This window comes from Tarenaya hassleriana, unplaced genomic scaffold (genome assembly GCF_000463585.1).
Source record: "Tarenaya hassleriana unplaced genomic scaffold, ASM46358v1 Cleome2, whole genome shotgun sequence".
NCBI classification, from domain to species: domain Eukaryota; kingdom Viridiplantae; phylum Streptophyta; class Magnoliopsida; order Brassicales; family Cleomaceae; genus Tarenaya; species Tarenaya hassleriana.
The window spans coordinates 194,785-207,664 of NW_010965372.1; the positions used below are offsets into that span (position 1 = coordinate 194,785).

At 36.1% G+C, this 12,880-nt stretch overlaps 3 protein-coding genes across 7 annotated transcripts in view; 2 read left to right on the plus strand and 1 right to left on the minus strand.

Moving 5' to 3' along the window:
• The window catches only part of LOC104811365 (mitogen-activated protein kinase 1), a 2,690-nt gene extending 2,323 nt beyond the window's left edge, over window positions 1-367 (minus strand). The window contains exon 1 of the mRNA XM_010538034.1: window positions 43-367. The gene's annotated coding sequence lies outside the window, so the exon portion shown is untranslated. The remainder of the gene's footprint in view (window positions 1-42) is intronic.
• A 3,653-nt stretch (window positions 368-4,020) lies between these two features.
• Window positions 4,021-7,466, plus strand: LOC104811368 (bifunctional nuclease 1-like). 4 transcript variants are annotated; one of them, XR_771446.1, is made up of 12 exons: window positions 4,021-4,210; window positions 4,915-5,228; window positions 5,416-5,586; window positions 5,704-5,753; window positions 5,853-5,909; window positions 6,012-6,077; window positions 6,180-6,254; window positions 6,336-6,454; window positions 6,553-6,644; window positions 6,865-6,943; window positions 7,023-7,087; window positions 7,206-7,466. XR_771446.1 is itself a non-coding variant. In XM_010538038.2 (11 exons), exons 2-10 carry the CDS (start codon window positions 4,931-4,933, stop codon window positions 6,899-6,901), a joined length of 984 nt encoding a protein of 327 aa, XP_010536340.1. In that variant the 5' UTR covers window positions 4,022-4,210; window positions 4,915-4,930; the 3' UTR covers window positions 6,902-6,943; window positions 7,023-7,087. The 4 variants fall into 4 exon arrangements, 2 of the variants coding, with proteins under 2 accessions (XP_010536340.1, XP_010536339.1); XR_771447.1 differs by having other exon boundaries at window positions 4,021-4,206; XM_010538038.2 differs by lacking the exon at window positions 7,206-7,466 and having other exon boundaries at window positions 4,022-4,210; window positions 6,846-6,943.
• Window positions 7,467-7,680: 214 nt separating this feature from the next.
• Window positions 7,681-12,674, plus strand: LOC104811367 (phosphatidylinositol/phosphatidylcholine transfer protein SFH4). Of its 2 annotated transcripts, none has more exons than XM_010538035.2 (15): window positions 7,681-7,699; window positions 7,883-7,968; window positions 8,274-8,574; window positions 8,897-8,996; window positions 9,109-9,375; window positions 9,483-9,560; window positions 9,644-9,745; window positions 9,837-9,886; window positions 9,964-10,063; window positions 10,162-10,257; window positions 10,362-10,475; window positions 10,570-10,687; window positions 11,710-12,101; window positions 12,187-12,261; window positions 12,402-12,674. In XM_010538035.2, the coding sequence occupies exons 2-15, from the start codon at window positions 7,935-7,937 to the stop codon at window positions 12,420-12,422; spliced, it is 1,848 nt and encodes a 615-aa protein (XP_010536337.1). In that variant the 5' UTR covers window positions 7,681-7,699; window positions 7,883-7,934; the 3' UTR covers window positions 12,423-12,674. The 2 variants fall into 2 exon arrangements, with proteins under 2 accessions (XP_010536337.1, XP_010536338.1); XM_010538036.2 differs by having other exon boundaries at window positions 10,162-10,224.
• Window positions 12,675-12,880: the final 206 nt, after the last annotated feature.

A 12,880-nucleotide genomic window follows, 5' to 3' on the forward strand; every position in this document is an offset into this window, starting at 1 on the left:
GCCCAGGGGGGGGGAAGAGGGGGGGGGGGGATTGGAACTTACCCGTAAACCCTAACCCTTCTTCTTCGATCTTCTTCGTTTGGCGCGGGATTCTACAGTCTTATTCTCCACTCATGGATGGAAACAATTCCATGATTTTTCCCGGGAAACTAGGAAACCCGACGCCAATTCAACAACGCTGACGACAAATCAACAGAGAAATTTCCCCGGATTCAATCGGGATTCTCTCCGATCAATCATGGGTTTGGGGAGTTTCGAGAAAGAAAGAGCTTGAATTTGAGGTGCAATCCTGGATCGGATCTCTCAGAAAGTGTAAGAGAAAGACCTCGTAACCAGACAAATATCAAAGTAAATTTGACCACCAGAAGGAAAAGACCAATGGAAGTAATTTTATGTTTGGTAGTTATCAGAAGCGCTGATGACATCTTACAAAGATATTTTTATTATTTTATATTATTTAAGAAATTACTAACACGGTTATTGTTGGAGTCAGTGCATTATATAACCTTTGGCCCTTTTTTTATTTAATTTTATCGTTTAATATAAAAAATGCTTTTGAAATGTTACATCGATTTCACCTCATATCCTTTAACATTAAAAAGTTGAAAAAAAAACTAAAAACTGAATAAAAGACAATAATATACCTAATTAAAAGATTAGGTGTCAAACTTTTAGATGAATATGTTTGCTTTTCTCTTTCTTTTCTCACTAAGTATAAGCCACCTAAATCACATTAATGCATACCATATGACTTAACCTCGAATATAACATATTTTTAAGTTTAAAATTGAATGAGTACTAACTAGTTGAAAAACCATTATCACAAAATGAATCTCTAAAGTGCTATTAATGTTTTAGGAACGTTTTTAGATCAAGATGGCTTTATTTAGTAAACAATATTTTTTTTTTATCACATTGAAATTGGTCATACGCTATAATTATATTGCATACCGGTATCGCATGAGTACTGTTGTTTAGAATATACAAAAGTTGAACAATTCAAAACACCGAATATATTATTTAACAAGTACAACCGATAGTATATTATTCACAAAGTTTATAGTTAAAAACTATCTTTTTCAAACACAATATACTCTCAATGAAGTTTTGCATTACATAGCATTTGCATATAATGCATTAGTTACATGAAATATATTTAGATTTCATTTGACTCAAGATTCTATTTTTATTTTTGTGAGAGGTTGTTCGGTCTGGACTTTATTTGAAAGAATCAAAATCGAATATATCTCGTGAGAACCCCACCCATAGAAGGTTTTAGAAAACCTTAAATAATTTTTGAAACTACACCAACAATCGTGTACTCAACAATCAGAACATTTATAAAAGATTTACAAATTTTGATTTAAGACTTACACCTTATTTTTTAAAAAAATAATTTTTACAAATTATTACTCTAAAAGAATAGTCGTCTCACTTTCGTAACATGATTGAATTTCTTTCTTTTTTAATAATATATGGTCCAATATGAATCTGAGTTGATTACATGATTGAATTTCTTTCTCTCAATGTAGCAAATGATTAATAATTTTATATTTATCATGGAAAACATAAATATTTATAATGCGAAAAAATATCTAGAAACAAGTGAAAAGGCGAGTTAAGGCAAATAATAATGACATCATTGTTACAAATTAGGCAAACTAAAATGTTCCTAAATATATTAAATATAAAAGATAGACGAGAAAAAAAAACAATAGAAATTTCACGTTTTTAAATTATAAACCTTAACTCTAAAACCCTAAATACTAAACTCTAATCTTCTAATCATAAATCCTAAATCATAATCACAACACTAATCGAATTCATAGAAGTCATGATTTACATTTTAAAAAAAAGGACAATGAAACGATGGCGTTTGGGTCGGCATCGCAGCCCCAGAATATTCGGTGTCCAACTAAAGATACTTGGAAAGTGGGTAGAAAGGAACACACGTGGATCAAACTCAAGTGGGGTCGCATTCTGCACGGTCAACGGTAATAATAATTTAGGGTCAACGGCCTTACCGTTGACCGTTGACATCATTAGCTTAGTGTTTATGAGACGTTTGGACTTTTTTAGGCCCATTTCCCGTGTGGGCTTAAAATGGGCAAACTTGTGGCTGAGGACCCTGGTCATCTCGGGTCGGAAAATATAAAAGTGGCATCAATATAAATTCTCTAAAATAAAAAAGCTTAATTATAATATAATTGATTTTTAAGTTAATATTTATACAAGTAAAAATTGAATTCGAACAGAAATTGGACCATGGCCGAGGAGGAAATAGCCCCTTTTTTGTGTTTGATATTTGTATATAAGGCAAAACTCTTGATTATGGTTGAATGGTGACAAAATCATTTTGAGGGTATGAGTTCGATTCTATTGGAGAGAAGATGACACAATTACTTGCGTGACTAAAAACCGATTCTAAATTCAAGAGATTAAGTGGACCGAACAGTTAATCTCCTGATAATAAAAAAAAATATAGAGAATCTCGAAATCCTATTATTCGTGTTGATTTTCTTGCTGATTTTTGGATTGATAACTTGGTGTAAATCTAGGGTTTACATCAGTCTTCAGCCACTATTGGGACCCGATGCTAAATGAAAATAAAGCCCGCTTGATGTCCTGTGAAAGTTTTATAGTCTTATGAAGGAGATGATAGTATCAAATAGATGGTCATTAATCAATGATTTTATTTAGTTAAATACCAAATATACATCAAATTGGTATTGATTTGGTACAAGTCGATCAAATTGTAGTATTTATTTGTTAGTTTGAAATTGATTTATTTATATGACATATTTAGATAAATTATAATTTTTTTATAGAATTTTATTTTAAAACAACAATATGAAATTATTCAAAATATCTCAATGATTTGACACAAAAAAAAAGAAAGAAAATAGAAAGAGGAAAAAAAAGAGAGAGAATACGATTGAATTGAACGTTTCTTCTGCCTTATCCATAGTATCATCATACATGTAATATCAGTAACACGTGTCACTCTCCACACGTATTGTAATAATGCCGCCGGTTATTGATGACGTGTCTGTCTTCTCACTCTCACCCTTTTGATAAATTAGTAAAGAAATTAGAATCTTTCTTTTGTGGATATTATTATTTTTTTTTCTAAATTTGACTATTCTTTTTAAGTTGGTAAAAGTAAATCATATGCACCCATTATTTATAAATTTTCGGGAAATTATTTTATAAAAAATCTTATTAGATTGGATTTTATCGCATTATATTCGAGATGTTAAATTTGTAAACTTTTTAAAACAAAAATTCAAATGTTTTTTCAGTATATGAGGAAAAAATCTCACATAATTGGAAAAACAATTATAGTTGGGAACTGATTAATTGAATTAAAAAAGTTTAAAAAGTTAAATTATTTTTTATTAAATTTTAGAAATGTGAATTAAATAAATTTCAAGAGGAGTTTATAAACTTACGAAATTAAGTTTATAGGAGTAGAAAATAAGAGAAATTTCAAATTTCAAATTTCAAATTATACAATATAAAAATTTAATTGATAAAATTAAATTAGATAGATTATACTAACTCTTAACATCCATATTTTACTAATACTCATTTAATTTAAATGAATTCTTGTTCGTTCAGCTATCAAGAATTTGGAAAATGACAAACTATTGAAACTTTCATGTGTTCGGTTCCTTATTATACCCTTTGTTTTCATTATTATTTCATATTTTTGTAAAAATGATAAACATGGTGCTGTAAGGGATGCCTATCACTCACCATAAATGTCGTATACCCTTTTTTTTCATATAAAAAATATTCTTTCATAGCTCTCCTTTTAAACTTATATTATTTATTTATTATATATAATACAACATAATTATAATTATTTCATATAGGATAAAAATACAATTACAATTATAAATTAGTGTTTGGTTCTAGTTGCTAGTCTGTTGTTCAATTTAAAGGGTAGCTGATTCGAAAAGGGCGAAATGGTCAATTCGTCTAAACATCGGTGGATAAAGTGACGGAGATTCTCGCTGTTGATCTAAGTGAAGAATATCTATATCCTCTTCGTCGCCCTTCTCTCTGACTCTCTCTCTCTCTCATTCTTGGGAACTTTGTCGATCGATCTGGTCGAGTTTGCTCGCTCATCTTCTCCACAGCCCATTTCGGATCCTCCGATTTTAGAATTTCCGGGAAAATCTGGGTTTGGCTCGCGAAATCGTGGGTAAAATCGGCTCTGTTTCTTTGATCATCACAGAAATTGAAAGTTTCTTCTGGGTTTCTGTGTAAATCTGCTTGTCAGATCGAAAATCTGCCAACCGTTTGATTGTTGACTTTTTTTTTGGAAAGTTTGTTGGGGTTTTAGTCGTGCTTTATGTGCATCAGTGATTTTTCATGTTCATATTGTAGTAGCTGAATCTTAGCATGTTGATGTGCCTTCTTATATTTGTATATAATTGTGTGTGTGTGTCTGTATGTATATATTCGTGGGCATAACTCTGCACTAAAATTGAATTCTGGAAATTGACATTTTGGGATCGAGGTTGTGGTGATGCTGGATAGCAAAAACATCTTTTGTATCAAAATTTATGACTTGTTTCTGCAGAAGCTCTCATGGAACCCTAAAGCTAAATATGCTTTCTTATGTTTTATGTTACAGGATATAGGAAAAACCAGTCTCAAGTGATCATTTTTAGCTCACACTGCTCATGAATATCATTACACCAGACTTTTAGCATGTTTACAGATTTTTAGCATTTTATGTTTTTCCAATTTTATCTAGTTACGCGGAGTTATAGAGACAGCTATCTCCTGTTACTGATTCATATATCTTTCAGTTATTGTAGTTTGTGACTGTTGAAAGTTACATATAAGCCATTGTTAACAGAGAGCTAAGTTTTGTTCTTGTTGTGCTTTTCTTGGGTTCAGCATTTAAGGAGCGAAGATGAGGTCAGTTCATGCACCTGTTGTTTGCCCGGCTGTTCGTCCCAGACAAATGAATGCCTGTACTTCGCTTGTTAGCTACTCTGCCTCAAACACTAAGTTTCTTAGAAGCCGATTCTTGGGCAGCCCTGCAAAAGTTGTCAAGGCCCGGGCTTCCACCGTCCATCTAAGGTTGCATCTTCGTCGATGCAAGAGTATACAGTGTGTTTTCAGTTCACATTCTGACGGTTCTGGGAGTACTGCTGAGAATTTCAACGAAAATAATGAAGAGTATGTTAACTCTAGTGTGGTGGAAGCCGGTAAGTTTGATTAATAATCAGTTAAGAAACCCGAGTTCTCTTTTGGTCTGAAACATGATTCGGTATTGATATATTATGTTGAAATGATGACCACCAGCTCTAATTCCATTTGCTTGTGGATGCCCTTGATTATATGTGAAGTACTTGTCTATTGTGTATTGATATATTGTTTGGATTTCGTATTTAGTTGAGGTGAGGAGTGGAGCTGATGGTTTCATGGTAAAGATGAGGGATGGCAGGCATTTACGCTGTGTCCATAACAATCCTCAAGGAGGGCATCTACCAGATTATGCTCCACACCCTGCAATTGTTTTGAAAATGGAAGATGGAACCGGTCTTCTCCTTCCAATTATCGTGTGTATGTGACATTGTACCCATACTCATCATATGAGAGCCTAAAATTTTGGTAATCTTAAAGTGGCATTATTCTCGCTGGCCATTGCTCTGAGTTCGTTTCTTCTGTTGTTTATTGCAGTGGAGATGCCGAGTGTGTTGCTTATGGCAGCTTTGACGAATCTCCAAATCGTATGCTTTTATTGATCACTCTTAATATACTCCAATTTTTGTATCCTAGGAGATATGAAGAGAGAGTTAATGGATTTTTTTTCGGCTACTTATTTGCAGGCAAGGCCTACTATGTATCAGGTGGTGAAGGAGATGGTTGACAAGATGGGTTATGAAGTATGTCTTGTTGTGATTTCTGTTTCTTTTCTCCTCATTCTCTTTCTCAAAATTCCATTCTGCAAGACATTGTTAATGAAAAATCATCCAACTTTTCTTCAGGTTAAACTTGTTAGAGTCACCAAAAGAGTTCAGGAGGCATACTTCGCACAGTTGTTCCTTTCAAAGGCATGTAACCACTTCCATCTTCCATCGGTTTTGAAAAACTTTAATATACTAGTTACCCAGTTTATCGATATAAGTAAAACGGTGCTTCGGATTTTGTTGCAGGTTGGTAATGAATCCGATTGCATCAGCTTTGATCTCCGGCCTTCAGATGCTATCAATATTGCCGTGAGATGCAAGGTATACTTATGGTACTGATGGTTGTTCTTTCTTATGGAGAGTATCATTGTGATGCCATCCATTGTATAATCGGCTTTGTAGGTACCTATCCAAGTTAACAAGTACTTAGCATATAGTGATGGGATGCGTATTATCGAATCAGGGAAGCTCAATACACAAGCACCTGCTTCCGATGGGTTATTATTTACTGAATTGGACCGGTAATTCTCGAACTGATATGTTCGGTAAATCTATAAATTTTTTCTCTTCTGATGAAACGAGACTATGATAACTTAAACCCGTTGTTTTCCTCGTGCAGTCCTACTTCTCAGCCTTGTCTAGATACAAAAGAGTTTAATCTTTTGAGGAACATGATGGAAGCTGTTGATGAAGAACGATATGACGAAGCTGGTAAGCTCTTCGTCCTAATCCACTCAAATCTCGGGTCATTGTCCTAATGAAATCTTGCCTATCCAATTCTTGCCCCTTTTTTGCTAAACAATGGAATTACTCCGCATCTGATGGTAACCGTGATTCGTGCATATGAACTTAAACATCATAGACTCTTTCCAAGAAGTATTCTGTTTCGACCCTTTCCGCTTAACATCACAGACTCTTCGATCCCCTCCAGTGTGGAGATGGGTGTCAAATCAGAAACGTTTTTCTGAAGTTTTTACCTGTAAAGCTGGGTATTGATCAGTGACTATAAGGTATCCAGTTTTTGTATGAACAACTTGGTGGGTGTTCTTGTTCTTGAATTTGAGATCACTAGCCGCCATGGTTTTGCAGCTGAGTGGAGAGACAAGCTTGGACAGCTTCGGGCGAAACGGAACTTGAGGAAATATACATGAGAGGTATGATCACACCTATCGTTCCAATTCCATAACCCGACGTTGAATTGAAATACCTATATGATTTTCGTAAATTTCGAGTTTGTGTAATCGTTATACTTTTGCCTTTGGTTTTGGTTAGAGCTTGAAGAAGGTAGCTATTGTACATAATAATAATAGTCAAGAAGCCATTTGTGGGGGGAGAGGCTTGGAACAAGTGAAGGAGAACAGGAGATGCTCTCTCGAACTTCTACACTTGTTTGCCTTAGTGAAACAAGAAGAAAAACAATGACTGTATGTCATGTGTGTGTATGTATGTGTCACTTGTTAATATATGTTTGGACTTTAAACACGATTAGTGCGTTCTTTATCTCTAATTAATTAAGAACAGATTAAGAATTAATCAACTTGGTTCTTTCCACTGATTGGTTGGATCTGTTCAGATTCCATTTGGAGTTGCCTGGGGCTCACGGTTCGTACAAAAATTAATTTTAATTTTCTTGATTTGGCTTTTATTACCAAAATAAAAAGGAGAGAAAAAAAAGGAGAAAGAAAGATGTTGCAGTTGCAGTCTTGCAGATATAAAGGAAGAGTTCCCGCCAAGAGGTTTCACACGAGGCGGCTCGTCGAACTTAAGTGGGTCCCACAAAAATGACCAACCGCTTTAAAATAAAAAATTAGAATCTGGGTTCTTAAACTAAATTTCATTATTTTTTAATTATTATTAGAATTACTTATAACGCACGATTACATTTAAAAGTCATCGGTTCATTTGACGTCTCTTTCTATTTCCCTGTTTCCTCTCGCGTGATTTTGCAGATTTCGGATTTCCCAGGGTTCTCGTCTCTTTTCGCTCGATCGATTCTATTCTATGTCGGGTCCTCTGGATCGATTCGCCAGACCTTGTAAGTCTCTCTTTCCTGCTTATTGCTTTGTTCTTGATCGTTTTCCTAGGTTTGAATGACGCGATTTTGGGGTTTTGCCTGCGAATTATAGGGCTTTAAGCTGCTGGTTTCGGATTGTGATTGGGTTGCTATATTTTAATCTGTAACAGGAACCGGATTGATTTCTGTAGTCTCGTGGCGTTCATGTTCGTGTGTTTTTTTTTATCGATGTTGTGATGGATTCCGACAAGGAAACTAGTAGAAATTGAGGGACTGTTACGTTGTGAGGTCCCACGGTGATGTTTGCGTGTTTGGTTGTGTTTCAGGCTTCGAAGGCTGTTCTAACAATGACGAGAGAAGAGAGAGGAAGTCAGATTTTGAAGCTTCAGAGGATGAGAAGAGAACTAGAATCGGTAACTTGAAGAAGAAAGCAGCGAAGGCTTCAAGCAAATTCAGACATTCGCTGAGGAAGAAAAGTAGGAGGACAACCAGTGATCGTTCTCTTTCTCTTACCATCGAAGATGTACATGATGCCGAGGAGTTGCGAGCTGTGGATGAGTTCAGACAAGCACTCATCTCGGATAATTTGCTTCCTCCCAGACTGGATGATTATCACATGATGTTGAGGTCATTTGTCTCTTCCATTGTTTTCTGCTGATAGTTTCTTCCTGATTGATATGACTTCCTATTTCCCTTGTCGACGAACTTAGCGCGTGTCTGTCTGCTCTATGTTGCTAAATGGAGTTTGTCAGCTAATGTATACTAGTTGGGAGATGCATATTTCACCACATACGGGTCTGTCAGTGCGTTTTTGCTTATAGGATTACATTCCTTGTTTAAGACTTTGGTCCTGAGATTAAACAGTAGAAGGAGACAGTTATTGAATTATGAGCCGTGTTTTTATGACATATTACTTGTTATTAAATTTTTTCTTTCTTCCTGCCAACAGATTTCTGAAAGCAAGGAAATTTGATCTTGGAAAAGCGAAGTTAATGTGGGCCAATATGCTCCAGTGGAGAAGAGATTTTGGTACAGAGACAATTTTGGGGGTAAATCTTTTGCTGTTGTTAAGTATTTGTATGCAAACCTACTTTGTTTTCAAAACTGTTATTGCTGCAGCTGAAGTTTTGTGGATAGTTGCTGATAGTTTCTTTGTTCTAGGATTTTGAGTTTACTGAACTGGACGAAGTTCTCAAATACTACCCTCAGGGCTATCATGGTGTTGATAAGGAAGGAAGACCTGTTTACATAGAAAGATTAGGAAAAGTAGAGCCAAGCAAACTCATGCAAGTCACCACTCTGGAACGATATGTGAGATATCATGTTCAGGAGTTTGAGAAAACCGTTACTATTAAGTTTCCAGCTTGCTGCATTGCTGCAAAGAGACACATTGACTCCAGCACAACAATTCTAGATGTTCAAGGCGTGGTATATGCCTTTTCTAATCCCAAACCTTAAATATTCTTTTTGAAATTTCATCTGGAATTTGCAAAATATCCCGTATCTTCTAGTTAGATTCTAGTATACATTTGCAGGGTTTTAAAAACTTGACTAAGCCTGCTCGGGATCTCATAATGCATCTGCAAAAGATTGATAATGATAATTACCCTGAGGTATGGAGTGGTTGTCATTGTATCCAAAGAATGCTGTGTTTTCAGCCTCTGGTTAAATATCATGTTGTATGACGTGTGTGCAGACACTTCGCCGTATGTTCATCATCAATGCTGGTTCTGGTTTTAAGATGCTCTGGGGTTCCATCAAATCTTTTCTCGATCCAAAAACGACCGCGAAGATACATGTAAATTGACTGTTATTCTTTACATTCATCTTTCCACCACCCTTGTAACTAAAATTTGATTGCATCAACTGGCACTGATGTTGTATGATAGGTCCTTGGTAGCAAGTACCAGAACAAATTACTTGAGATAATTGATGCAAGGTATCGATTTTTCATTTTCCTGTGTTTTGCTTGATTACCAAGTCCCCGACATATAACCATTTTTGGAAATTGTTCAGTCAGCTGCCAGATTTTCTTGGCGGAACATGCACTTGCACTGATCAGGGTGGTTGTATGAGATCAGATAAAGGGCCCTGGAAAGACCCTGAAATATTGAAGGTGAAACGCGTTCCTTGATATTCTCCAACTTGTATGTCCTATTGCTGTTAAAACCAAAACATATATACTGGCATAATGATCTTCTGGTCTCCATGCAGATGGTTCGTAGTGGTGGGACGCTTTGTAGGCATGCGAGTGCTATCTCGAACAATGACCCACAGGTATCCTCGCTTGATAAGTCATCTTGTTCTCGGGTGAGGTCTTCAGATTTTTCAGGATGAAGCTCGTTTTGAGTGTCAGTAACATAACACTTTGGTGAAACAGTATCTGACAGTGGCAATATCATCCCTTCACTCAGATAAAAGTTAGTGACACTTCAACAGCGGAGTCAGGGTCTGAAATGGATGAGATGGCTTCTCCGAAAGTAAACAAGAACAACCTTGTACCTAAGTTGACTCCTGTTACTGAAGATGTAAGTGGCTTGATATGTACAGAAATCCACCGTCGTGATACACCTCCCTGTCTTTTGTACTTGCCTTACCTCACATGCTTTTACGGTTATCCAGAATCGGGTCAATGGAAGATCAAGTCCTCATTTTTCAGAGTATGAGGAGTGTGTACCGATGGTGGATAAAGTTGTGGATGTATCTTGGGAGCCCCATGGAAAGCCAATTGCTTTAGAAGGTAAGACCCAAAGCCGAAAACTAAGATGTGCAAAAATCCAGATGAAATTACACCTTTTTCGATTGTCCAAAACATTTTGTCTACCCGCAATTTCTCATAGAAATTTGATAGATTCTAGGAACCTACCAATGATGTTTTACCGGTCTTTAGGAGTTGGGAGATCCTTAAACAATATTAGAGCGTTCGTTCGCCCTCCCCTTTTTTTTAATTATCAAATTTTCTGATAATCTTATTGAAGGAACAAAAGTCCCTTTTGTAGGGAAGAAGGAGATGGTTGACAAGATGGGTTATGAAGTATGTCTTGTTGTGATTTCTGTTTCTTTTCTCCTCATTCTCTTTCTCAAAATTCCATTCTGCAAGACATTGTTAATGAAAAATCATCCAACTTTTCTTCAGGTTAAACTTGTTAGAGTCACCAAAAGAGTTCAGGAGGCATACTTCGCACAGTTGTTCCTTTCAAAGGCATGTAACCACTTCCATCTTCCATCGGTTTTGAAAAACTTTAATATACTAGTTACCCAGTTTATCGATATAAGTAAAACGGTGCTTCGGATTTTGTTGCAGGTTGGTAATGAATCCGATTGCATCAGCTTTGATCTCCGGCCTTCAGATGCTATCAATATTGCCGTGAGATGCAAGGTATACTTATGGTACTGATGGTTGTTCTTTCTTATGGAGAGTATCATTGTGATGCCATCCATTGTATAATCGGCTTTGTAGGTGGTGAACACTCGGGGGTGTTACTCATCATTATTCCTAGTCCCCCAACCCAATTAAATAATTTAAATGATAAGATTTGCAGATTTGTATTATTGATAATTGAATGAGTTTATATAGAAAACTTAGTTTCTTTCATTATAATATTAATTCCTATCATACTATCATAAGCAAATATATAAATACAAAACATAGTAATATCAACTCCATACAAACTGATTGACTAATAAAAGAGACATAAAATATCAAAGCTTAACAAACAAATAACCCTATGATCTATCCCGATGATGTGGAACATGTCACAGGTACAACTTCAACATCTGGTTTGGAGAGTACATGGATGGTTAGTTATATATGGAGGTGGCTAACCACAGTCTTCATGACCTTGCTTACTCTCTTCGTGCCTCTGGCTCCACCAGAGACGAAAGGACAGTCTCAGTCCGATTCTTCGAGCACTAGAGCTGACATGGGTGATGAACCAATTGAAAAGGAGTCGCGCCCTCCATCACCGGCTTACCCAACTATCTCCGAAAGAGATCTCCTTTCTTCTGTAGTGGTTCGACTAGGTAACCTCGAGAAAACAGTGGAAACCCTTCATTCAAAGCGATACACAATGCCTCATGAGAAAGAGGAACTGCTAAATGCTGCTGTTTATCGCGTGGATGCACTAGAAGCCGAACTTATTGCTACCAAAAAGGTATAAAACATTGAATCTCTCCATCCAATCGCCCGTGCGCTTGCATACCGATCTTATATTATTCACATACACTCTGCTTAAGCAGGCGTTACATGAGGCATTGATGAGGCAAGAAGAACTTCTGGCTTACATAGACAGGCAGGAGGAAGCGAAATACAAGGTAGACCACTACCCTTTTGCGGACACCTGATTCCTTTTTCTAAAAATTTTCAGATAAGAAGCAAGCAGTTTCCTTTAGTCGATTTCGTCTGCCCTCGGGGGTTTTTTTTTTTTTGACAATATGCATGATATATGTTGCAGAAGAAGAAGTTTTGCATGTGAAGAGAAGTTGGGTAATGAGGTAAGGCAAAGTGTTCGTTCCTTGCTTTGAGAAGTAATTTATGTTATGGATAGGTTTCTGTTTTTATAGTTTGTTAGTTCGTACCCCACGGAATGATGGTAAACCCGTTAGGTCTCATTAGCCAAAGGTTTCGTGCTTTTAGCAAGTGGAGGAGACTGTCTCGTGTTGAGATTTACATACGTGTGTGTGTATACATATATATATATATACAATAAAACCAATGCTTCGTGATTTGACTGACCGACCCATAAGGTTGTGTGAATTTTGTATTACGGTATTTATAAACATCTCCAAATCTCCAAAGATTCTGAGTTCATTGTATCATAAAAATCATGCTTTATCATTGATCATGAATGATAAAATATATTCAAACGGTCAGATGTGTACTCTTCAATCTTTATCTTCGATTCTGTCAATATGAGTAATCTAAAGTAGTTTA

Excerpts from the sequence above, each read along its gene's own strand:
- LOC104811368 (XM_010538037.2), top strand. The coding sequence starts at position 4,931 with ATGAGGTCAGTTCATGCACCTGTTGTTTGCCCGGCTGTTCGTCCCAGA. Across the intron at positions 5,229-5,415 it reads CTCTAGTGTGGTGGAAGCCG|TTGAGGTGAGGAGTGGAGCT; the intron begins GTAAGTTTGATT and ends TTTCGTATTTAG. Across the intron at positions 6,255-6,335 it reads ATATTGCCGTGAGATGCAAG|GTACCTATCCAAGTTAACAA; the intron begins GTATACTTATGG and ends TCGGCTTTGTAG.
- LOC104811367 (XM_010538035.2), top strand. The coding sequence starts at position 7,935 with ATGTCGGGTCCTCTGGATCGATTCGCCAGACCTT. Across the intron at positions 10,064-10,161 it reads AAGACCCTGAAATATTGAAG|ATGGTTCGTAGTGGTGGGAC; the intron begins GTGAAACGCGTT and ends GTCTCCATGCAG. Across the intron at positions 12,262-12,401 it reads AGGAGGAAGCGAAATACAAG|AAGAAGAAGTTTTGCATGTG; the intron begins GTAGACCACTAC and ends TATATGTTGCAG.